At 35.7% G+C, this 25,736-nt stretch overlaps 1 protein-coding gene across 2 annotated transcripts in view; it reads right to left on the bottom strand.

Annotated features, from left to right (window-relative positions):
- Window positions 1–25,736, bottom strand: part of LOC115211578 (DNA mismatch repair protein Mlh1) — a 186,704-nt gene that overhangs the window by 6,066 nt on the left and 154,902 nt on the right. The window contains exons 10-18 of one of the 2 annotated variants that reach the window (XM_036501661.1): window positions 24,877–25,124; window positions 23,101–23,170; window positions 20,523–20,739; window positions 18,570–18,709; window positions 15,688–15,796; window positions 15,230–15,293; window positions 13,589–13,753; window positions 7,820–7,912; window positions 7,217–7,309 (exon numbers count right to left, since the gene is read on the bottom strand). In XM_036501661.1, the coding sequence (XP_036357554.1) occupies window positions 7,217–7,309; window positions 7,820–7,912; window positions 13,589–13,753; window positions 15,230–15,293; window positions 15,688–15,796; window positions 18,570–18,709; window positions 20,523–20,739; window positions 23,101–23,170; window positions 24,877–25,124 (1,199 nt within the window). The remainder of the gene's footprint in view (window positions 1–7,216; window positions 7,310–7,819; window positions 7,913–13,588; window positions 13,754–15,229; window positions 15,294–15,687; window positions 15,797–18,569; window positions 18,710–20,522; window positions 20,740–23,100; window positions 23,171–24,876; window positions 25,125–25,736) is intronic. The other variant, XM_029780133.2, reaches the window with a different exon arrangement.

The following is a 25,736-nucleotide window of genomic DNA, read 5'->3' as shown; positions in this document are numbered from 1 at the left end:
CTTTGTTAGTGGATTTGGTTGGTAGACAGAAAGTGAAAGAAACCCTTTGTATATATATGTGTGTGTGTGTGTGTGTTTGTGATTTCTTGTCTTAACATTGTGTGGTAGTTGTAAAATGATTGTCACAGTTAACAGGCAGTGTCATTCATTTCCAATATTCTGTGAGAAGATCTTATTTGGAAACAGGTGTTGGTGAAGGAAGGTCATCAGGCTGTAGAAAATCTGCCTCAATAAAATCTGCCTAAGCCATGCAAGCATGGAAAAGAGGAGGTTAAAACAATGACGATAATAATGAAGGGCTGCTTGCTGATTTAAATAAGATATTAGCATTTCACCAGTTTCAAATCAGAAATCACAGTAGGAAAGTTGTATTGAAAACATGGTTGAGGCACTTTTTATTCTTGTTAAGCCACAAAAAATGATCAGTAAAATACTAGGAGAGAAAAAATACTGGTGGAAATTAAATTAGTTCTTTTTTGTATAGCAGATGGAGCTAAATAAAAACTAATGTTTGTTTTAAAGAGAAAAACTATGTCAAAGGAAAAATTTCCCAAAAGAATTATTGTACATATGTAAAAGTGAAATCGAAAACAAATTCGATGACTGGCATCCGTGCTAGTGGAGTGCTAAGAGCACCATCTGAGCATGATCGTTGCCAGAGCAGCTAACTGGCTTCCATGTCGGTGGCACGTAAAAAACACCATTCAAGCATGATCATTACCATCATCACCTTACTGGCACTTGTGCTGGTGGCACGTGAAAAACATTCGAGCGAGGTCATCGCCAGTGCCACTGGACTGGCTCCTATGCAGGTGGCACGTAAAAAATACCTGACTGGCCCTCGTGCCGATGGCACATAAAAGCACCCACTACACTCTCAGAGTGGTTGGCGTTAGGAAGGGCATCCAGCTGTAGAAACTCTGCCAGATCAGATTGGAGTCTGGTGCAGCCATCTGGTTCGCCAGTCCTCAGTCAAATCGTCCAACCCATGCTAGCATGGAAAGCGGACGTTAAACAATGATGATAATGATGATGTAACCAAAATGCTGGATGGATGAAAATAGACATAGAAAATGGATAAAGGAAGTTTGGAATTTATAACTTGTGGACAATGGAGGGAAAAGAGTTTGCAATTGATTTAGGTTATCAACTGAAGAGTATTGTTGATAATGTCTAATCACATAACACTGGATGTAGCAATAATTCCTGGCAAGCTTACAAGTGTTTTGCAACCATTATATATTGGTATTAATAAGCCATTTAATAAGATGACGAGAATGAAAGGGAGTAACAAGATGAGTGATAAACTAATATCATTCATGAAAGGAGGCAATAAACCAGCACCATCACTATTTCTTATCTGTGAATGGATTGTTAATTCATGGAAGAAATTTAAAAGCTGACAAATCACTCAAGAAATGTGGAATTTTGAATGCATTGAGGATGAATATCTTATAGGACAATGACAATGAAGAAATAGCAGATGATGTACAATCTATAATAACAGTGATGATAAAGAAGCTACATATAATGATATTATTTACCCTGATTAACAAAATTTTTTGTCAGTGTTGAAATGATGAACAATGAGATTTTGAATCAATTCAATGCAGTTTCATACCTGAAATGTTTTAAGATTTACCACATAATTGTAATTTAAAACCATATTAAATTTCTATCTTCATTTTGTATACATAAGTAAATCTAGCAAATTAATTTTCATCCACTGTATTTATATTTTTGTTTTAATATTTACAGACTTAAACTGTCCTGAACAGCCTAATTAGAAACTAAAATTCATCAGCTATATACAATACTGTAATGAATGCAACTTGGATGAAGGCAGCTGGTCAAGTGGGACGGATATGAGTAAAATAGCAAGTATAAATAGTCGTAAGTTACAGGGTCATATTTACTTATTAGCATGACTGTATTAATACCTATACTGGATAACTATTGCTATAATTAAAGTAATTCCTTGTTTTCTTCCTCTATTCATTTAAGAAATCATCTATGGTACTATGGGTTATACTTGATTGTAGCATCTCATGAGTGGAATCCAAGTAATAGTCAACACATAAAATTTAGCCCCGAAATCTTTCACATAGGGTATCAACTGACTGAGTCTTTTGGCGTCTTATGAGAGTTCGCATGCTTGCAGGCATTTAGATCAGGTCTAAAGATAACCCATGTGTTGGCATTTTAACTGTCTTTTCTTTCACCTATCTCAGAGTCCCAGCAAAGATGTCATGAGTGTTGCCCTTCGTGATTGTAGAGTTCATTCCATCCTTCTGTTACTTTTGAGACACAGCTGCACAAAACCCCCATCAATTACCTAGAAACTAGGTCCAAAGCAAATTTCAAATAATATATACCAAGTTCACATTACCCTTATCAGAGAGCAATGTCATCATCATCATCATCATCAACACTTAACATATATTTTCCATGCTGGCATGGGTTGGACAGCTTGACTGGAACTGGCAAGGCCAGTGGCCACACCAGGTTCCATAGTCTATCTTGGTTTGGTTTCTATGATTGGATGCCCTTTCTAATGTCAACCACTTCACAGAGTGTATTGGGTGCTTTTTACATGGCACCATCACCAGCACTTTTTATGTGGCACCAGCACCAGTGCTTTTTATGTGGTACCAGCACTCATGCCATTGCTTTTCACATAGCATCTTTGTTTTAGGATAAAAAATATTAGTAGTAAACTCCAACACTAAAACACCCTGTCTGCTATAATACATGAAAAACATTACCTCTAAACGTCCAGAACACAACTACAACATCTTATGAACACTCTCTGCCAAAAAAATGATACAAACAACACATGAACACACACACACACACACAGTTGCAACACTGACAGCCACCATAGCTCCAAGCACTGCACTGTGATGCAAGCCTCTGATAATAAGTGCTTGACTTAGCAGTAGTCACACCAGAATGTACAGGTCTACAGGAGAGTGCAAAGTATCCATACTGTCACACTGCATGTTGTTTGATTTACTATTGCATGGCATAATGTGTAGTGTGGTTCTCAACAAGGTAGAGTCATTGTATATCTGGAAAAACAAATGTGTGGTCACACCTAGTTATTTGCATTTGGCCAACTTTTTGTCCAAACAGAAATGATCTGGAATTAATCAACTGGTCAAGCTTGCTCAAATTTGTCTGACTCAATCATAGCATGGTCCTGCATATGTTCAGATGGTCAGCAAAGCTGGTTTTTGCTAGACAACTGACCCAAGTATATTCATGTTGGAATGACTAACAGAGTATATCACAGGTTAAGTTCTTTTTCAGCTCTGTAGCAATCAGTAATTGCAAGAGAGTTGCCATACAGTTTTGTTAGGGTGGATGTCTATTCCGTGAGATATTTGGAATAACCCCTAACATGCAGGTGTAAGCACCTTTAAGCCTTGCCTTTAGATATTTTATAAATGTTCAAGCAGTGGTCCCATACATTAGCACTGATTCTACAGCAGCAGCAGGGCTACTGTACAATCACCAAACACTTTGAGGTAAGGCTTGATGATGCATACACTGACATGTAGACCATCCTGCATACTCCCTAGAAAAGCTTTCAACCAAACAAAGACTGGAGTTATGCAACTAAAACACCATCCTCAATTCATACATAAACAATAATAACCAATACACATGCTGTACTGCAGAAGACCTGTCAAGCCAAGTAAAATTGTAGTTGTGGCTGATGCCAGTGTTGCATAACTGGGATGTAAAAAGCACACTTCAAACTTTAGGGCCTCACAGATGTAGTGACAGGTGACAGAGAACTTTGGCAATATACTGCGCTTGAGAAGACTTATTAAGCCAAGTGAGATTGCAGTTGTGGCCAATGCCAGTGTTTCCTAACTGGCACCCATGCTGGTAGCATGTAAAAAGCATCCACTACACTCTGGGAGTGGTTGGCATTAGGAATGGCATCCAGCTGTAGACATCTTGCCAAATCAGATTGGAACCTGATGCAGCTTACCAGTTTTCAGTCAAACCGTCCAATCCATGCCAGCATGGAAAACGGATGTTAAATGATGATGACGACGACACAAAACAACATGGTTGGACTGCTACACTGGACTATAAACCACTCTTTATGTAATTACAGGGTATTGCTACTACTGGAGGCTTGGTGTCTTTGAAACATGGAATCTGTGGATTGTACCTAGTCATCTGATTGACTACCTACATGCTTTAGGTCTTTTCAACCTAGGTTGATTGGAGTTCACAACAACAGAGGCAACAACTATCATTAAAAAAGAAATAAGCTACAGAACCAAAACAAGTTTTCAATATAATGATAAGTCTTTTGTCAGTTATGAAACAAATGAAAGAAGCAAAAAAAAAACCTTCTGAAAGAATAAGATTAAAATGTTACTTAATGTTTTCTAGAAACATATCAAAGGTTACAGTTCAAAGACCAGATGTAGAATCAATATATAAGAGTAACGATAATGAGAAGATGATTTAATGGCTTATTGGAATAGTTGCTAAACACTAGCATGTATCAATATCATTTGGCAATTTCCCTTTTACTTTGTTCTCTCCTAACAGAACTTTCCAGTTGAATATCTCAGAACCAAAGGTGAAACTGCTCTTGGTTTCTTTTGTATGCTCTAAACATTTTTTTCACCAACTCCATTGTACTTGTATGCTTCTTTTATGTTATGTTTACCCTGTCTATTAACTTATTGGTTTCCAATTCTTATTTTAAATAGTGTAATTATCTATCTTATTCTGTCAACTATTTGATTGAGATGTTAAGTCTGCTGAAGAAATTCAATCAACAATTTGAGCTAGTATACTTGGTAAAAGCTTACATCCGTAAGTATGGAAAGTGATTCATTAGAAACACATCTCTCACCAACATTATACTATATCTCTAGAGCATATTAGGTATTTCTGCACCATTTAGGTGGAGGCGCATGGCTTAATGCTTAGGGTGTTGGGCTCGCAGCCATAAGATTGTGGTTTCGATTCCTAGAGCAGGCAACGTGTTGTTTTCGAGTAAAACACTTCACTTCATGTTGCTCCAGTTCACTCAGCTGCAGCAATAAGTATCACAAGTGGAGGTGCATTGCTTAGTGATTAGGGTGTTGGATTTGTGGCAGTAAGATTTTGATTTTGATCCCTGGACTGGGCAATCCATTTCATTCTTGAGCAAAACACTTCATTTCACATTGTTCCAGTCCACGCAGCTGGAAAGAAATGAGTTTAGTCTAAAGAGGGATGGGCTCTGCCAGGCTCTTTTGCCCTAGATATGCTACATGGCTGCAACATCCCATCGACTCCCAAGGAGTTAAGGGACATGTTGTTGTCAACACCATTTAGTAGCTTGAGAGATAAGCCTAATTCATTGCTTGGTTTAATACCATCATCTTAAATACATTCAGTGGCGTTTACTATGTCACAAGGATTTGAACCAGATTTCAGAGGATACCAAAACCTTCCTTGCTTCATTCTACTAATCTCATATTTATGTCTTTTATCTTTTATTTTTTTCAGTTATTAGACTGTGGCCATACTGGCGCACTGCCTTGAAGAACTTTTAGTTGAATGTATCAACCCCAACACATTTTTAAGCCAAGTACTCATTCTATTGATCTCTTTTGCTGAACCATTAAGTTACGGAGTTGGAAACACACCAACACTGGTTGTTAAATGGTGATGGGGGAACAAACATAGACACACACACACACAGATACATATATACAATGAGCTTCTTTCAGTTTCTGTCTACCAAATCCATTCACAAGGCATTGGTTGGCCCAAGGCTATAGAAAAAGACATTTGCCCAAGGTGCCATGCAGTGGGATTGAACCTGGAACAATATGGTTGGAAAGCAAGCTTCTTACCACACAGCCATGCCTGCGCCTGTCTTTATCTTTTATCTTTTACTTGTTTCAGTCATTTGACTGCAGCCATGCCAGGGCTCTGCCTTGAAGAATTTTAGTTGAATAAATTGACCCCAGTACTTTTTTTTGAATCGTGGTACTTATTCTATCAATCTCTATTGCTGAACTGCTAAGTTACAGGGATGTAAACACACCAATACTGATTGTTAAGTGGTGAGGGGGAGACAAACACACACACATATATGATGGGTTTCTTTCAGTTTCTTATTTCTTTACTGCCCACAAGGGGCTACACACAGAGGGGACAAACAAGGACAGACAAACGGATTAAGTCGATTATATTGACCCCAGTACATAACTGGTACTTATTTAATTGACCCCGAAAGGATGAAAGGCAAAGTGAACCTCGGCGGAATTTGAACTCAGAACGTAGCGGCAGATGAAATACCGCTAAGCATTTCGTCCAGCGTGCTAACGTTTCTGCCAGCTTACCGCCTTTCAGTTTCTGTCCATCAAATCCACTCATAAGGCTTTGGGTCAACCTGAGGTTATAGTAGAGGATACTTGCCCAAGATGTCACGCAGGAAGATTGAACTCGGAACCATGTAGTTGGGAAGCAAAGCTTCTTAACACACAACCCCCTCACCAAAAAAAAAAAAACAGTACTGACTCTGTCCTTCCTCTTAAGACTAAATCATAAAAGAAAAAATATCTGCCCTCATTCTTGGGTGATAGAAATTACTAGATATACTCAAATAAAAGTTGGTCCAGTGTTAAAGCTAATCCTACATCTTTTTGTGGGAAGCTACAAATATGGAATTTACCATGTATTTCATGTAAAAGTCAAGTCAATAACAAAAATGATAGCCACAACGTCATCAACAATGGTAATAAAAACAACAATTACAGTAGCAAAATCAATAGTAACAACAATTTCTTAACAACAGCAGCAGCAGCATCACCACTACCAACATCACCATTAATGACAACTGAAACATTAAAAACAGCAATTACTATGATAATAATTATGAGTAAATAAGAAAGCCTCTACATGGTTGGTCATCCTGCTAAAAATACCAGCTAAATTTTCCTTGTATCACATTCTTCCCTTTTTTAAAAATAGGAAAGGACATATTGGGTGATATAGATCTAGAGACAATATAGCTGTAAACAAAAAACAACAAAACAAATCTGGATGGTCACATATAGAATGCCTGGAAGACGAATAATAATAATAATAATAATAATGAATGAATGAATGGTGGCAATAGTAACACCAGCAAAACAAGAGCATCCTTTAATGAGTGGACATCATTAATGAAAATATCATGCCTCACCTGTTCTACAAGCACACTTTTCTTTAAGACATAAAACTCACTGGCTTCTTTACAGAATGTCATGAAACATTCTTTCTCAACATCCCAATTCACCTGTAATAAAATGAAACACAACAGCCACGATTATAAGGCAAGTAGGACTCTGTTTAGGTTTAATCTTCATCACAATATCTCACACTTGGTTACACAATCAGAAGAAACGTTTCAGTCAATATTGAGGTAAATGTCAATAAAAATAAAAATAAAAGTACTGGAGTAACTAAAAAATTAACTAAGGAGGTGAGCTGACAGAATCATTAGCAAAGAAGGCAAAATGCTTAATAGCATTTTGTACATTTTTACGATCTGAGTTCAAATTCCACCAAGGTCAACTTTTCTTTTCATCTTTTCAGGGTTGATAAAATAAGAACAAGTTGGGCACTGGGGCTGATGTAATTGACTTAGCCCCTTCTCTGAAATTGCTGGCCTTGTGTCAAAGTTTGAAACCAATAAAGTTAACTAAAATTCTAGAATGTGGTGCCTCAGCATGGTTGCAATCCGAACATTTAAACTAGTAGAAGTAATTTGAAAAGAGAAAAAGAGAGAAAATTGAGGGTTTTTTACCTCTGTAGCAATTCGCAGAATAAAAAGAGGCAAATTTTCCATTGGAGGTATATAGTTGTCTAAAAGCATTGGTAGTGTGCACAAGTTGTTATTCTAGATAGGAATGAAAAACGAATTAAGCAAATGGTTAAAATATAAAATATAATTTACATCATCAAAGAGTCTCATATAATGAACATTTGATATACAATACAGAGGCAGACATTTACAGACATTACTAAAAGTGAGAAACAGATTTTTCATGGTTTAAAATGACAACACTAATTTGTTTATGACAATATAGCTAATAATTTACAAGGTGTGTTTTCCCATCTACATACACACACATTATATACTAGACTACCTGTGACCCGCTGGGTCACCTGGAAAGTCTGAGTTTCCCAGTGACGGAGTTTTGTTTCATGGGATTTTTTATTCTTTTCCAGGTTATTTTGCATGCTTTCAACGAATGTGACATCAAAATCATGCATAAATAGCTCCTTTTCCCAGAAAAGGAAAGATTTGGCTGCGTTTTTTTGCATGCCCTGCCATCACATAACAGGTATTTCGGGTCCTTTATCACAAATAGCTGTTACGTGGTAGCAGGGTGTGCTAGAAATAGCAGCCAAATCTTTGGAGCTGTTGAATGTTGAATGCACTTGAAAAACTTTTTGTAATGGTATTCCCTTGGGGCGATCTTTTACTTTGACTCTCAGAACTGTCATCCAGATTAGTTGGTTTTGTTCATTAATTTCTGTAAATTTTTTTTATTTATTTACTTTTTGTTTTAAAGTGAAAGAGAGGAGAAAGTGAAAGATGTATGAACATGTGTATGAAATGGGTGTGTGTGTGTGAGAGAGAGAGAGAGTGCCACTTACACATACATGAGAACACACATGTTCACTCTCTCTCTCTCACATACACATACATGCACACATACATACAAAAAAGATGTACACATATGTATTGATGTATGTATACAGGACAACACACCCCTTCACTCTCTCTCTTTCTCTTTTTCTTTCTCTCTTCCTCTCACTCTCTCTTTCTCTCTTTCTCTTTCACACACACACATCTATTTCACATACACATACATCTTTCACTTTCTTCTCTCTTTCACTTTAAAACAAAAGTAAATATATAAAAATCTTTTACGGAAATTAATGACTTGAAAATAATTAAAAAATACATTAAGATATTGTCTGTTTAAAGAAAGCTAAAATATAAAGACTTACTGTACAAACAACTTACACTTTTGAAATCACATTCAGTTAAAAATATTTCTAACTGATTAAAATATATTGTGTAGGTCAAAAAGTCGATGTTTTTTTTCTTAGAGAAGGCAAAGACTATGTGTGTGTATATGTCACAGATAGTGGATGTGTGTTTGTGCTGATTGACACACCATGACATGCATTATGTGTGTTGATGTCACGAGTAAATACAAAATTTGTGCTTTTTGTTTTCATTAATAAATAGAGGTCCAAATGTCACAAAAATGTGTACTGCACTGCTGAAGGTAAGTATAAAAATAAATATGCAAAAAAAATTAAAATAAAATATATTATTTCGGGTATACACAAACATCCCTGGAGTTTTAGTATTATTAAGATTAAGAGGAGGTATCAAAAGGCTCCTGGACTAGTTCTGTAGCACACTCACAGATGGCAGCACAAAGTTGTTTTCACAGTGAGAGCTAGCAGTGACCATGAGGCAGTGTGCTGAGTGACATCGCAGTGTTTACTTTGCAGCTTGTGAAATTTGTGTTTTTGTGATCACATGTATGCTGTAGTCTGCGATTTTGTCATGGACATGAACAAAGAGCTAATGTGAAATTTTGCATTAAACTTGGGAAGTCTGCTACAGAGACATGGACCATGCCTTGATAAGCCTACAGTGATGAGGCAATGGCTTATACGCAATGCTTCGAGTGACATAGGTGTTCCAAAAGCAGAAGAATGTCCCTGGAAGATGATGAGTGATCTGAAAGACCTACCATATGCATCACCCCTAGAAATGTAGTATTGTACATTCAAGAATTCATCAATCGAGAGTTCTACATTTTCAAGCATTTGAGGGAGGACAGTCAGTGAAAACAACTGGATCTGTGGAGTGTGAAGAATTGGATTCTTCACCAAACTCTTCTCATTCATGAGTTTCTAACCAAAAACAACATGGTATCACTTCTGCACCCATCCTATTGATCAGATCTAGCACATGTGGATTTCCATCTCTTCCCTAAGATGAAAATGCAGCTCAAAGGTTACTGTTTTAACACCTCTGTCACTGGAGGTCCTTGACCCACAGAAAACAACTTCCTGGCTGGATTCCAAAGGTAGCAGGAATGCTGCGACCAGTGTGTTGCTGCACAAGGTGACTGTTTCATAGGAGATGATGTTAAACCCTAGGTAAATAAGTTATTTTTTATTAAACATAACTAGTCTGAGAACCTTTTGATACCACCTCATCAGGTTTGGCCAAAAGTCACTTGACAGTAAATCAAAACCATTTAATTCCAAGATTTATTTATGTTTAACAACTGAATGGATTTTCTAAAAGCATCTAAATATGAAACATCATGGAAATTGTTCAAACTGAACAATTTCCATGAATGAAATTCACTTGTGAATTTCTTTACAAACAACATGGACCAAATTTCTTCTTCTGAAAAAAAAAATATTCATATAAATTAAACATTATATCATGAATAGCGATTGCGAAACCGGTTGATACATTAAAAATTATATTATAACCATGTAAGTGTGCGTATTTTCCTTTTTTAATTTCTTATATATATATATATATATATGTATATATATTGTCAGTAGTTCATATATCTGAAAAAGAAGCATGCTCTAAAGCATTAGAGCAGTAATATATTTTTAAAAGTTATGGCTGGTCATAGAGTGACTATCCGTTTTGCACCTATAAAGCACTTAGCAATATAGGTGACTGGTGAGACTCAAATGGGTGAAATGAATAACTTCTTTAACCATGCATTTCTAGCTTCATCTCTTGATTTATTAAGGTTTTTATCATGAGTTCTTTACAATTTCTTTAGAGTTCCCAGGTTTATCACCTAGATCTTCACAATCTCACATTTTGGATGATGTGATTGGTGTTGGCATGTGCAGCCACCATAAGTTCCCATAAAAATTAGATAAAAAGGAAGGAGGACTAAGATTAGTGCTTTACTAGGTAAAATTACTGCCAGGTTTGAATTTCAGCAATCAAGGAATGGTTTTTGTTTGTGACTAGTTTAAGTTATTTAGGTTTGGAGTCACTTCCATAATTAATCATTTACTTTTGTAAGTATTAGATAGATATGTTGCTTGCGAATGTCTTTCTATCAAGTTTTGCTTCAGATTATGCTATGTGGTGCTTTGTAATCGCTCCTGGTCAATGCAAAGTGAATAGGCAATATGTAGAAATAGCGAAAAAGAAAAACACTCTTCCTCAAATCAGTTATATTCTACTATTTAAAACAAAAGGAAGGCCATATTGGGCAATGTAGTCTTAGATTTACAATAAAACAAGATGGACAAGGCTGAAATGCTGATGTGGGGTTAAACAATACATAACTGAATACTTCATCAGGAAGAGAAACAACAAAATTTGACCACACCATAACATTTTATATATTCCTCATGGTTTATATTAACACTTTCGTTACACTATTTCTATTGAAATACACTACTTATAATTAAGTTTCAATTAATTTTGATAATAATCAAGAATTTAAAGTAGTTTATTAGAATAAATGTTCTTATTAAGATAAATATTTGGAAATAACTTAAAGCTACTTACTGGTTGGTATTAAAAGAGTTAGGGAAGGTGGTTTCTTTGACAAATATTGTCTCCTTTCTTTAGTTTAAAGTTTCAAAGTGATACAACAGATATTTTATAATACAGAAATCTTGTGTTTGTGTATGAATGTGAATTTAAAATTTAATTCTAACTCAAATTGTAACCAAATATAATAAAAATTGTCAATTTTAAATTTAAATTGAATTTTACAACAAATTTATTTTCAATGGAAAAAGAGAAAGTTACATTAATTTGTGCCTACTTCTTTAATGTGGTTTATAGAAATAATTCAGCAATTATAAATTTCTTCCTCCTCTTTCTGGATAAAACAAGAGCAATAAAGGTCTAATATGAATTACAACTGACAACCATTAGCTATGATGCTAATTAAACATGGCAAATAATGGAATTTTATTCTTAAAGACAGTAAATGCAGTGGTCAACAGCAAACAGTTATAATTCATTAAGATGTTGGGTCACCATTGGTAAGTTCTTCATGTAATGATTTAAAAGAGGTTGTATTTTCAGGGCAATCTAAGCTATTAGAACATTGAGCAATTATATATTACACTGCAACTATCTTTGGCAAGTTGATCTGCATCTCCATTGCACCTTGGGCAAGTGCCTTCTACTATACCCTTGGGCCAACCAAAGCCTTGTGAATGGATTTAGTAGACAGAAACTGAAAGAAGCTAGTCATGTTTGTGTGTGTGTCTTTGTTTCTGTGTTTGTCTGCCACCACCACCACTTGATAACTGGTGCTGGTGTGTTTATGTACCCCATGATTTAGTGTTTTGGCAAAAAGAGACTGATAGAATAAGCATCAAGCTTACAAGAAGAATAATTCTTGTAAACTAAAAATTCTTCAGGGTGGTACCCCAGCATGGTTGCAGTCTAATTACTGAAACAAGTAAAAAATAAAATATAAAAAATAAGTTGAATTTTTCAGACCAAAATTTACAGCCAAAAATGGTAGGTTGACTTTGGAGGACCAAAAGTTCCTTGTGAAATGCAGCAGGAAATGGGAAGATAGTGATGATGCTTGAATATTTACACTACATGTTTAATTTATATACTATGGTAGGTGCAGGAGTGACTGTGTGGTAAGTAGCTTGCTTACCAACCACATGGTTCCGGGTTCAGTCCCACTGTGTGGCACCTTGGGCAAGTGTCTTCTACTGTAGCCTTGGGCCGACCAAAGCCTTGAGAATGGATTTGGTAGACAGAAACTGAAAGAAGCCTGTCGTATATATATATATGTGTCTGTGTTTGTCCCTGCCCCAACATCGTTTGACAACTGATGTGGGTGTGTTTACGTCCCCGTAACTTAGCGGTTTGGCAAAAGAGACCGATAGAATAAGTACTAGGCTTACAAAGAATAAGTCCTGGGGTCGATTTGCTCGGCTAAAATGCGGTGCTCCAGCATGGCCGCAGTCAAATGACTGAAACAAGTAAAAGAGTATGCTGATTTGCAGGAAAATATGGTATGAATGTGTGTATGTGAAATAAAAACATAAAAGTGTTCACTACATTCTTGTATTAGAAATGTGTTGAGTGAGATATATGTGTATTGATATGTAAGGATTACAATCCACTGATGTGTAGAGTCGACAAAACACTGATTGAAAGAAGCTATAGTTCAGATATATATATATTTCTGATAATTTTACCAAACAATGAGGGAGAGTGTGTGTGTGTGTGTGTGTGTGTGTGTCAGAGAGAGAGAGAGAGAAAAAATATTGAGAAAGACATGTGTCTTTGTTTGGGATGCTGTGTGGTATTAATAGTGATGTACAAATCAGTGACTATCAATTTCAGCCAGCTTCAACTCTAATAATGATCAATACTAGAATTAAAATTATCCATTCTTAGTTCTATCTCATCATACTGTCTGGGAATATGACCATTTGAGACAGGTCAAACAATGGTTATCAGAACACAAAGATAGCAGCATTTAGAGATTATCCAAGTGATCTTATTTACCTCATCAATATCCAGAGAGAAATAATCCTGCAACATTTCTCTTTTAGAGAACAGGAATTTCACAATGTAGTCAGCTAGGTCTTCTTTGGTGCCATCTGCTTCAGTCCACCCACATTCTTCAAGATCAAGTGCAAGCAGAGCTAAATCATAAAGAGGTGCTGGTTCCTGTATGAAAACAAACATTGAAGTCCTTTGATAAGCAAATATTTGATACTTTACAAAATCAGTTAGTCCAATGTAAGAGGTACTATAGATGTAAAGTCAATGTACTGGAAGGTGGCGAGCAGGGAGAATCATTATTGTACTGGACAAAATGCTTCGTGGAATTTCTTCTAACATTACGTTCTGAGTTGAGATGCTGTCAGGGTTGGCTTATATCCTTTTGAGCTTGATAAAATAAGTACCGCTTGAGCATTGGGGTTAATGTAATTGACTTATCCCCTGCCCCCATGAAATTGCTGGCCTTGTGCCAAAATATGAAACCAATGTGCTAGACTACTGACCATATGGTTGATCCTAAGTTCAAATCTTACTACTACAGCCATTATGTGTGGTACCACTGAGCAAAGCATCTGATTCTGCCTATTCTAGCTCACCAGATTAATAAAAGCAAAAACAGAAAAAAAAAACAGGTTTTGCATCTATTTCAGTAGAAAGGTTGTGTAAAATTAATTGATTCAAGAAATTTATTGTCCATTATAATGCAAACAAAGAAAATTAGATATGATTAGCAGTAGTGTGTATGTCTCTCTCTCTCTCTCTCTCTCTCTCTCTCTCTCTCTCTCTCTATATATATATATATATATATATATATATATATATATATATATATATATACATATATACATATATACACACATACATATATATATATAGATATATATATATACATACATATATATATGTACATACATGTATATATACATATATATACATATATATATATATATACATACGTATATATATACATATATATTTATACATACATACATATATATATATATATTATATATATATATATAATATATATATATATATACATACATATATATATATAGATATATATATATACATACATATATATATGTACATACATGTATATATACATATATATACATATATATATATATACATACGTATATATATACATATATATTTATACATACATACATATATATATATATATATATATATACACACAAACACACACACATATATAGATATATACATACATGCACGCACACACACAAACCTATATTTCAAGCAATATAGTTATATGCTCAAGTGGTACTTATATTGCTTGAAATAAGAAGCAATATATTTGAATATATATTTGAAATAACAAGCAATATAGGTGCTACCCAGCAGCCTGAGTCACAATTTGTGACAACTGGATTTTTCACAAACACACACATACATATACTTATGCAGAGCCTCAAGTTGACCAATACTTTGTGAATGAAATAAGATGGAGAATATATGGAAGTGTGTGTGTGTATGCATGCATATTTGTCCACTAAACTTATAAGAACTGCTTCAGAAATTTCTACAAGTGTCAGAGCTTATAGATCCATTCAAACCATATCAACAAAAGAAAAAAGAAAAGGGTGTTGAAAAGAAGAATGCTAAATGTTTACTCACAGAAAGTCGGATGGCACCAAAGTTTCCAAAGTCAGTCAGTAGAAATTGATAGAAGAGTTGTTGACTGCAACAGAAAATACATAATATTTCCTATCAGACTGTCTTTTGTTGAAATAAAAATTATTGTTTTGTGGCCAAATACTTCTTGCAGAACAATAAAGTTGGCCTTTTTCAAACAGTACTGTGCAATGGAACTGAGTTGGAATCCTCATGGTTGGGAAGCAAGCTTCTTAACCACTCAGCCATGCCTAACTACATATAAAGCTTGAGGCACTGAAAGATTAGGTACTTTTTCTCATTAAATGACTTTCCAATTTGATTTCATTAAGAAGCTCAGAGTGATAATAAAAAAAAAAAAAAAAAAAGACACTGCAGCAAAATGAAATTGAACTTGCTTTCCTGGGAATTACAGCTAACCTAATAAACAATAAGATGCAATAAAGTGTAAAATGACTTACCTTAGTTTGGCATTGTTAATGAGGTATAATTTAGTCTGGTGCTGCATCAAACTCAGTTCTTCGTTGATGCATCCAATAAACTTGTGGTTCTGCAACATCTCACGAAGGCCTGGGTAGGAATGTTTTTAATGAAAATGAAGAAAAGAAATATAAGAAAAAAAGATGTGCATGATTTATTAGGTAAAGGACTTTATCTAACAGAATGGTATTCATTACACCATCTAACAAAATAAAAATTCTTTTTCTCTTTGGTCAGTAAGTATTATTTCCTATTTGTTTCTATCTAGAAATCAAAGGAAATGATGACTTGCAGTTCCTTTTGAACTTTGCTTTTGTAAGATAGACATCAATGTCTTGAAATTGACCTATTTTCCATTACATTTCAGACAGATTCAGCCCTGAGTAGCTGAAGCAGAAATATCGTCATAGCAAATATTCTGTTCAGTACCACAGATTTGTTTGTCAGCTGTTTGACCTTAACCACTTGAGGAGGTCCATTAGTGGTTGACTATATGTGCATAAGCAAGAGTAGTAGGGGAGCACCATAGCCATGTGTTGAAAGGGACTCTTTGGAATTTTAATAAATGTAACTAAAGCAAAGTTTGAAGGAAATATTAGCCATTTTTCATACTTTCTAAGGTGTAAGCAAATAAGAAATAACAGTTGCAACCTAAGGATAAAAATCGTGTTACACAGTGTTATTATGGAGCCTAGGGTTTGAAACCTTGCTTCAGGGAAGCAGGCAAAATTACTGTGCATAGAGTTTATATAACATAACACTTGTTAATAAAACTTAGACCAGCAACACATATGAAGCTAGACCCCCCCCACCCATAAATTTACACAAATGCATACATACATATGCAGAGACATGCATTTAAGCAAAACAAATGTGCCTCTATGAAATTGTTTGATTTGTTAAAAACAGCAGTGAAATGTCTTAAAATCATACAGTAGTCTTAAAAAAAAAAGACATATTTGAAAAGGTAGACCTTATACATAACAGGTCTGAGAAAATTTGATTTAATATAAACAACCAGAGAGACTGTAATGTAATCAAAGCTGAGGTTCGTTAACAGTAACATAGATACAAACAGTTCAAAAGAAGAGAATTGTAATGCTTCAAGCAGTTGCCTGAATTGTTAGACTTGTCATCTTCTTCATGGTAAACTAATTTATTCCAATTTTGAACTGTTTATACTCGTTAATTGCTGATGCAGACAATCATTAGTCACAGAGGTAGTTCTGTGTTTCACGTGCACACATCTCACAGACTGATATACACTCAGATATCCTACATGAGAATGCATACATATACACTCATGCACACCTCATACACAGTTAAACTCATACGTGCACCATAAATATGATATATATATTATACTAATACCTACATACACCTGGACACACACATACATACATTGACATGCAGTCACATACATCTCACATGAGTCTCTCTCCTTCTTCCTCTCTCTAGATACACACACACATGCACACGTATGCACATATCACATCTTGGACACACAAATACACTAATACCTGCAATAACACACATACACACTCAGTAAAAAATCAGTTTTATTGGTATAACTATTAGAAGAGGTGAGTAATACTTGCAGTGTAAGACCAATATCCAACAAATGCACATTAATACAAACACATTAACATACACACTCACACTAACAAAATCAATGAAAAAAACCACACACAGCAATATGCACAAACACTATAAGTATACACAGTGACCATTGCCTATATCAGAAACAGAGTGAAACAGAGATAGTAACATCATTTCTACATATACATAAAGATAAGCTGTTGTTTAACATTAATTCTGCTCTCACTGAACAGAACTACTACTACTACTACTACTACTACTCCTTTCTACCATAGGCACAAGGCCTGAAATTTGTGGGGAGGGGACTAGTCAATTACATCAACCCCTGTGTTTCACTGGTACTTAATTCATTGACCCCAAAAGGATGAAAGGCAAAGTTGACCCGCTAAGCATTTTGCCTGGCATGCTAACAATTCTGCCAGCTTGCTGCCATACTGCTGCTGTTGCTACTACTACTACTACTACTACTACTACTACTACTACTACTACTACTACTACTACTAATAATAATAATAATAATAATACATGATGATGATGTCCACTTTTCCATCCTTACTTGGGGTGGATGGAATTTGTTGAAGTAGATTTTCTACAGCTGGATGTTCCTTCCTGTCACCAACCCTCCTGTTTTGAAGCAGGTCATATTTCTCTGTGGCCAAACAATGTCAAGGCAAGAAGAACAAACACATATTCATATACATACATACATACATATATATATATGTGTGTGTGTGTATGTATATATGATGGACTCTCCTGTCATTAGACGATGTATGAGGGTTTGACAATTTCTTACTGAACAACCATACACATGATTTGTTTATAGTGATCAAATGTTTGTGTAGAGATAAGCTCACTCCCTGCATCAGATTGACATTACCTGTACAGGGGCAATGGGTGCCAGATGTCAGGTGTCAAAATGATCACACACACACACACACATGATAAACTCCTTTCAGTTTCTGTCACAAGGCTTTGGTTGGCCTGGGGCTAAAGTAGAAGACACTAGCCCCAGGTGCCATGGAGTGAGACTGAACCTGGAACCACATAGTTGGCAAGTAAACTTCTTACTACATAAAAATTAAAATTGTGCAATATATCATTCCTTTATTTAAAATGCTATTTCTAACAAATCCAGTGACCATGTAGGGATTCCCTTTTTAGTGGTGGTGATGGTGGTGGTGAAGAAGGTAGTGATGGTATAGAGAGGAAGGAGTTTTAAAAAAACAGTTACAACATTATAAAATGGTAAAAGTAGATTTACCTTGATGGTAGTTTTCCTGGAAGTCTTTCTTTAATTCCAAGACACTGGTCAGCTTGATAGAGCGTCGCTGAGGTTCGTTTTCACTAGCCTTCCTAACAGGAATAGTAGGTGACTGTACATTGGACTCCAGTTTCATTCTTCTCATGGTTCAATGAATAAAAGAAAATGAGGAACAGAGAAAAACAAAACATGATGTCAATCACTGTTTATCTATTTTGTCATCATATTTTTAAAGATAATATATACAGCGGATGAGTCTCATTTAATTTTGAAAATAATCAAGAATTATGATGAATGTAGCTAAAATAACTAGCTATTTGGAATAGCTAGTTATTTTAGCTATTTAAGCTGATATTTAGAATAACTTAATAAATTATAAAAGAAGGTTTTAACTTAAGGAGGGTCATTTTAAAACAGGTATTTTTGTAATGATAAAACTAGAAGTAATTGCTGGTAGATTAGTGCCAGCAAATTATAATAAAGTTAACATAGATAAAAGAGTAAAGAACCCCTTCGATAATGAATGACCTTGGAATTGCACCTAGAAAGTTTTCCTCTGAGGCAAAAGTCTGAGCAAGATTGTTTATGGAAGACCAGCAATCACCCATGCATACCAGCCTCCACTCTTCACGCCACTGATGTTATCCAAGGGAAAGACAAAATCCGATACAGCTTGGCACCAGTGATGTTGCAACTCATTTCTACAGCTGAGTGAACTGGAGCAACATAAAATAAAGTGTCTTGCTCAAGAACACAACATGCAGCTCAGTCTGGGAATCGAATTCACTACCACATGATTGTGAGCCTGATACTCTAACCATTGAGCTATGCGCCTTTACATAGATGATGAGTTAATTAATTGAATTATTAATTAAACCGAGGAGCAAAAGACACTACGCACAGTCTACCATATTTTATGCCATCTGAACTAAAGGATAAATGTTATTGATGTTTGATTTAAATAGCTACAGGTGGGTGGCTGGAAGGAAAAATTATGGAATACAAAACAGAGAATAAATTAGTAGTAAAAATGTTAATGAACAAGATAGCTCAAGTGTAGGTCAATAGCTTAACTCTTCAACATTTAAACCGACCGTATCTGGCTCAAATATTCTACTGATTTATGTTCAAACTGGCCAGATGTGGCTTCTCACAGTATCATTCCAAAAATAATCACATCATCAAAACCAAGAAGCTATGAGACACTGTATGATTAATTCAAAACAAAGTGAATAAGAAAGCATTACATCAGACAGAGTAATCTGATGCTAAAGGGTTAATAGCAATACAAGAAGAGAAGACTATATATATATATCATCATTGTTTAACGTCTGCTTTCCACACTGGCATGGGTTGGATGGGTTTGACATGGAGCTGGCTAGCAGGGAGCTGTCCAGACTCAAACTATCTGTTGTGGTATGGTTTCTATGGCTGGATGCCCTTCTTAATGCCAACCACTTAACAGAGTATGCCGGGTGGTTTTATGTGCCACCAGTACAGGTACGTCTATGCAGCACTGGCATCTGAAAGGGTATGCAATTTTACTTAGCTTGATGCATCTTATCAAGTACAGCAAATTGCCTCATCTCCTGGTCCCTTGAAATTTTTTTAATACACACACACACATATGCATATACATACATACACACATGCAAGCACACATGCACACACACAACTGGCTTCTTTCAGTTTCCATCTACTAATCAAATCTATTCACAAGACTTTGGTCGGCTTGGGGCTATAGTAGAAAACACTTGTCTAAGGTGCCAAAACCACATAGGTGGGAAGCAAACTTCTTAACCCCACAGCCACATCTGTGTCTATGAATTTAACAAGAACATAATTCAAAGAACAGAACTGATTGAAACAAAAAAATATGAAATTAACCAGAATCACCAAAAAGTATCAAACCAGTGGAACTCAAGTAAAAATATGACGGACAAGTGAACTAACTTTTTACTAGGCTGCATCTCGACATTTTCCTTCTTTGGCGTTTTACTATCAGATTTGGTAGCTGAATCAGCTGTCATTTCAACATCTTCAGAAACTGGGTAAGTCTTCATAATGGATGTAAAAGATGATGGCTTGTTTAGAAAAGCATCTAACTTTTGTTCTTTGGAGTCAGTGCGTACCATTTGGTATGCATAAACTTTAGGTGGATTGTTGTCTCCTACAAAAATTCAGATCAAAATATTATAGAATGAGAGAGAAAATGAATTTTTATAATGTTTAACCCTCTTGTTACCATATTTTTGTTGAGAGACTCTGTTTTTGCTTTAATTAATTTTGAAAATAATGAAGAATTTAGTAAAATAATCGCTCTAAGATTTATTATTGATTTAGTAAAATAACTTTGTCATTATTGAGTGGTGTTTGGATCATAAATTGATGTTAAGTTCTGATGGAAGATTTTAATTCAGGACTCTTGAAAACAAGTTGCTTGTACCAGAGTCAGGGGCAGTCTCTGGTATGTTGGTATCAAAGGGGTCAACTCTTTAGCATTTAAACTGGTCATATCTGGCCAAAATATTCCTGCCTTATGTTTGAACTGGTCAGATCCTGCCTCTTGGACTTAACCAACAATATAATTATAAAAATAAATAATCATGTTATTAAAATCTCAAAGCAATGAGATAACATCTGATTAATTCAAAGTAATCTGAATAAATAAGCATTAAATCTGATTATGAAAGGGTTAAACAAAACTGAGACATATTCTGAAATAAAAACAAACAAAAAAAACCTCCCAATATTGTGGTGAGTCATTTATTATTAGCATTGCATTTATAATTTTTTCCATTGGCAGGAAGATTAGTTGCATGTACATCACTAAACATTGTCTCCTTCCAGTCAATACAGTGTTAGTTTGAACTTAAAATGTCAATTTAGTTGTCATTGTTATTAGTTATTACATTGTTATTACTATGGCCACTCTGCTCTGCTTTCTGTTCATTCTAAAAACGGTGTTCAATGATTGATTTCTGTGAGTCAAAGGTGTATCCGCTGGAAACTTTCAGCACTGTATCAGAATAGTGTTTAATCACTATGAACTGTCTACGAATGCATTGAAAAAAATTCAAAAATGGTCATATGTCATGCATCAAGCTGATATTCAGCCATGTCTTGTGGTGATGACAGCAATGAAGGAATCCACAACATGGTTTCTGTTGAACAGATTGGTGACTATTGATAAAATGACAAATAAGATGCAAATTAGTCCTGGCTATGCCAACAGAATCATCCACAATAGACTTGGCTTTATTACTGTTTGTGCTATTGGGTTGCTCTAATTAACCTGGCTTAACTAGATGTAAAGGCACATGGCTTAGTGGTTAGGGTATTAGGATCATGATCATAAGATCACATGTTCAATTTCTAGTGGTACATTGTGTCTTTGAGTAAGTCACTTTATTTCACATTACTCCAGTTCACTCAGTTGGCGAAAATGAGTTGTATCTGTAATTCAAAAGAGCCAGTCTTGTCACATTCTATGTCACACTGAACCTCCCTGAGAACTACATTAAGAGTATGCACGTCTGTGGAGTGCTCAGCCACTTGCATATTAATTTCACGAGCATTTCCACTGATTTGATCAACTGGAACCCTCAGCGTCATAAGTGATGGAGTGCCAGTTAAAACTAGATCTACAGAAGTAATTAACTAAATTAAGTATTTGCTCAGAAATATGGTTTCAAGTTTTGCCACAAGGTCAGCAATTTCAGGAGAGGGGTAAGTCAATTAGATTGACCCCAGTGCTAAATTGGTACCTATTTTATCGACCACAAAAGGATGAAAGGCTAAGTCAGCCTCAGCAGAATTTGAACTCCGAACATGAAGATGGATGAAATGCTGCTAAGCATTTTGCCCAGCATGCTAACAATTCTGCCAGCTCACCACCTTATTTGTTCAGAAATATTAGTTTCAAATTCTGGCATGAAGCCAGCAATATCGAGGAAGGGGTAAGTCAATTCTATTGACCTCAGTCCTCAACTGGTACTTATCTTGTCAACCATGAAAGGATGAAAGGCAAAGTTAACCTCAGCAGAATTTGAACTCAGAACATTAAGACTGATGAAATGCTGCTAAGCATTTGGCCTGGTGTGCTTATGATTCTGCCAGCTGGCCACTTTATTTGCTCAGAAATATTAGTAATGGCCATCCTCACCTAATTGTGAGGGAATTGGCAGAGTTGTTAGAGTGCTGGATAGACTGCAATGCAATATTTGTTCTAACTCACTGCTTACTGAGTTCAAATCTCAGGGCCAACTTTACCTTTCATCCAAAAGGATGAAAGACAAAGTTGTACCAAGTCCAGAGGGGTATATTGACTATTTTTACATCTCATTTTTACTAAGGTTTAATAAATCTGAGAGTTACTTAGAAGAATTTTATAAGCTGAGTTAATGCAAGGAATGAAGACTAACATTTTGGTCTGTTGCCCCTTGTCTTAAACTGAGAAAGAGAGGGAAAGTGCTGTCACTTTTGTTGTAAACTAGTAAATGAAGAAGGATTGAAGTAGAGAGTTATTTACCTTGGTTAGAACCCTCTGATGTTTTCTTAGGCTCAGTGTCCAGATTTGTTGTGACCCCTGGAAGCAAAGCCTGCAGAAAAGAAAGGATTTACATGTGCAAATAATAAGACTGTGCAAGCTATGTTAGCTGAAGAAAGAACAATAAACTGATGGTAGACAGCCTCCTCCTCCTCCTACTACTACTACATCATCATCATCATCATCAATTGCATAGGTCAAAGAATTTGTTGAAGTAGATTTTCTACAGATGGATGCTCTTCCTGTTGCCAACCCTCACATGTTATCAAGTAAGGTAATATTTCCTATGACTGAGCATGTCTTCATGGAAGTCTGGAAGTGAAGGACACCACTTTCATGACAGTGACACTTGTTTACAACTATCACATGAAGTCAAGGCAAGGAGACAGTAACACATGCACACACAGACATATAAATATACTATCATCATCATCATTTAATGTCTAATGTCCATGGTGGCATGGGTTGGATGGTTTGACCAGAGCTGGTGAACTGGGGAGCTGCACCAGACTCCACGCTGATTTGGCATGGTTTCTATGGCTGGATACCCTTCCTAACACCAACCTCTTAACAAAGTGTGCTGGGTGCTTTTATGTGGCATGGAATGAGCACTTTCATGTGCCCATGCACAGGTGCTTTTATGTGGCACTATTATGAGTGCCTTATACCATCCACAGGATCGGTTTTAACACTTCTGCTGTGGAGTACAGTTCTTGAGTACAGCCAGGCACCAGGTATCTCAGTCCTTTGTTGTCTTACCTGAAAGGTTCAGTGTCGTGTGTGTGTGTGTGTGTATACATACATATATAAATAGCATTCCTGAAATATCTGGTGGGGATCCTTAGAAGTAGATAACTTCTATTACCTAGGTGACCAAGTTAGCAGTGGAGGAGGATGCATTGAAAGTACAGTTACTAGAATAAGAATGGACTGCACAAGGTTCAGAGAGCTAATTCTTTTACTGCTCTGTAAAATGGCTGGCATTAGGAAAGGCATCCAGCCATAGAAACCATGCCAAAACAGACAAATGGAGCCTGATGTAGCTCTCTTACCTGGCTTACCAGTTCCTCTCAAATCATTCCAATTCATGTTAGCATGGAAAAGGCACATTAAATAATGATGATGATGATATATATATTCTACTCCTTTACTTGTTTCAGTCATTTTGACTATAGCCATGTTAGAGTACCGCCTTAAAAGGTTTTAGTCAAAGAAGTCGACCTCAGGACTTATTCTTTGTAAGTCTAGTATTTATTCTAGACTCTTTTGCCAAACTGCTAAGTTATGGGGACATAAACACACCAGCATCAGTTGTCAAGCAATGGTGTTGGTGGGGAACAAATACAGACACACACACAACTATATACATATGCATGTTTGTATATATATATATATATTTATGAAAAACAAGAACGAAAATGCTACTTTCTTAAAATTGGGTACATTTTAATTCTCCTTTTACATGTTTTGGTTTTTGAAAAACCTTATGAAAAATATGTACTAAAATGGAATATGTAAAGAGAAAAGAACTATTAAAAAAATTAAATCAAAATTAAAATTAAGATTAACATTCATAGTTTACTTTCTTTTTTCCTGCAAGAACACGTGATAATATCCTTTCGTTCTGGTAGCATGACAAGAAAATAAGTCTTGACCTCACTATTCAATTTACGAAAACAGACAGTAGTAATTGCGGTCACAGTCAGTTGAAAATAAAAAACAAATTAAAAAAATATGCAAAAACAATTTCAAAGATACCTGTGTGAAGTATGTTCGAGATGAGTTGCATCCCAATAGTTTTGTCTCGACAGCTTTCTGTACACTTTCAATAATACTGTCTTCATTGAGAAAATGGACTTCATGTTTGGTTGGGTGAACATTAACATCAACATTCTGAGGTGCTATCTCTAAACTGATGTACATAAATGGGTGAGAGTTCTTGGGTAAATAGGCTTCATATACAACTTCTAGAGCTTTCTTCAAGGCAGAAGACTCAACAAGTCGATCTGTAAGAGAACCAGAAGAGCAATCACTTTTGACATGACTGTAGTAGCTGTTTATGGTCAATTTATTACTTGATCATAAACAAATGACTACAACAATTACCATTTTATTCTTTTAGACAGCGAATAATGTTTAAAGAGCTGTGATGACACACAAGTTAAAAAATATAGGCTTTGTGCTTAAGAAGTTTGTTTCCCAACCATATGGCTCTGAGTTGAGTCCCACAGTGTGGCACCTAAGGGTAAGTGTCTTCTAGCTATAGTCCCAGGTAAATAAAGCCTTGTGAATGAATTTGGTAGGCAGAAGCTGAAAGAAGCCTATACATATGTATATGTATGTGAGACTTTCTGTCTGTGTTGTATTTGTCCTTTACCAATGCTTGACGATCAATATTGGTTTGTTTATGTTCCTCATAGCTTTGTGTTTCAGTAAAAGAGACTGACAGAATAAGCATGTGAGTTATAAAAATAAGTCCTGGGGTTGATTTGTTTGCTTAAATTCTTTGAGGCAGTGCTCCAATAAGGCTGCAGTCAAATGACTGAAACAAGTTAAAGATAAAAGATATAACTGGATATAAACTGAGAGTTCAGCAAGATATTCCACACCCAGTTTGT

The sequence above is a fragment of the Octopus sinensis genome, linkage group LG1 (assembly GCF_006345805.1).
Source record: "Octopus sinensis linkage group LG1, ASM634580v1, whole genome shotgun sequence".
Taxonomy (NCBI): domain Eukaryota; kingdom Metazoa; phylum Mollusca; class Cephalopoda; order Octopoda; family Octopodidae; genus Octopus; species Octopus sinensis.
The sequence above is the reverse complement of the archived record's forward strand: the minus strand, read 5'-3'. Positions and strand labels throughout refer to the sequence as shown.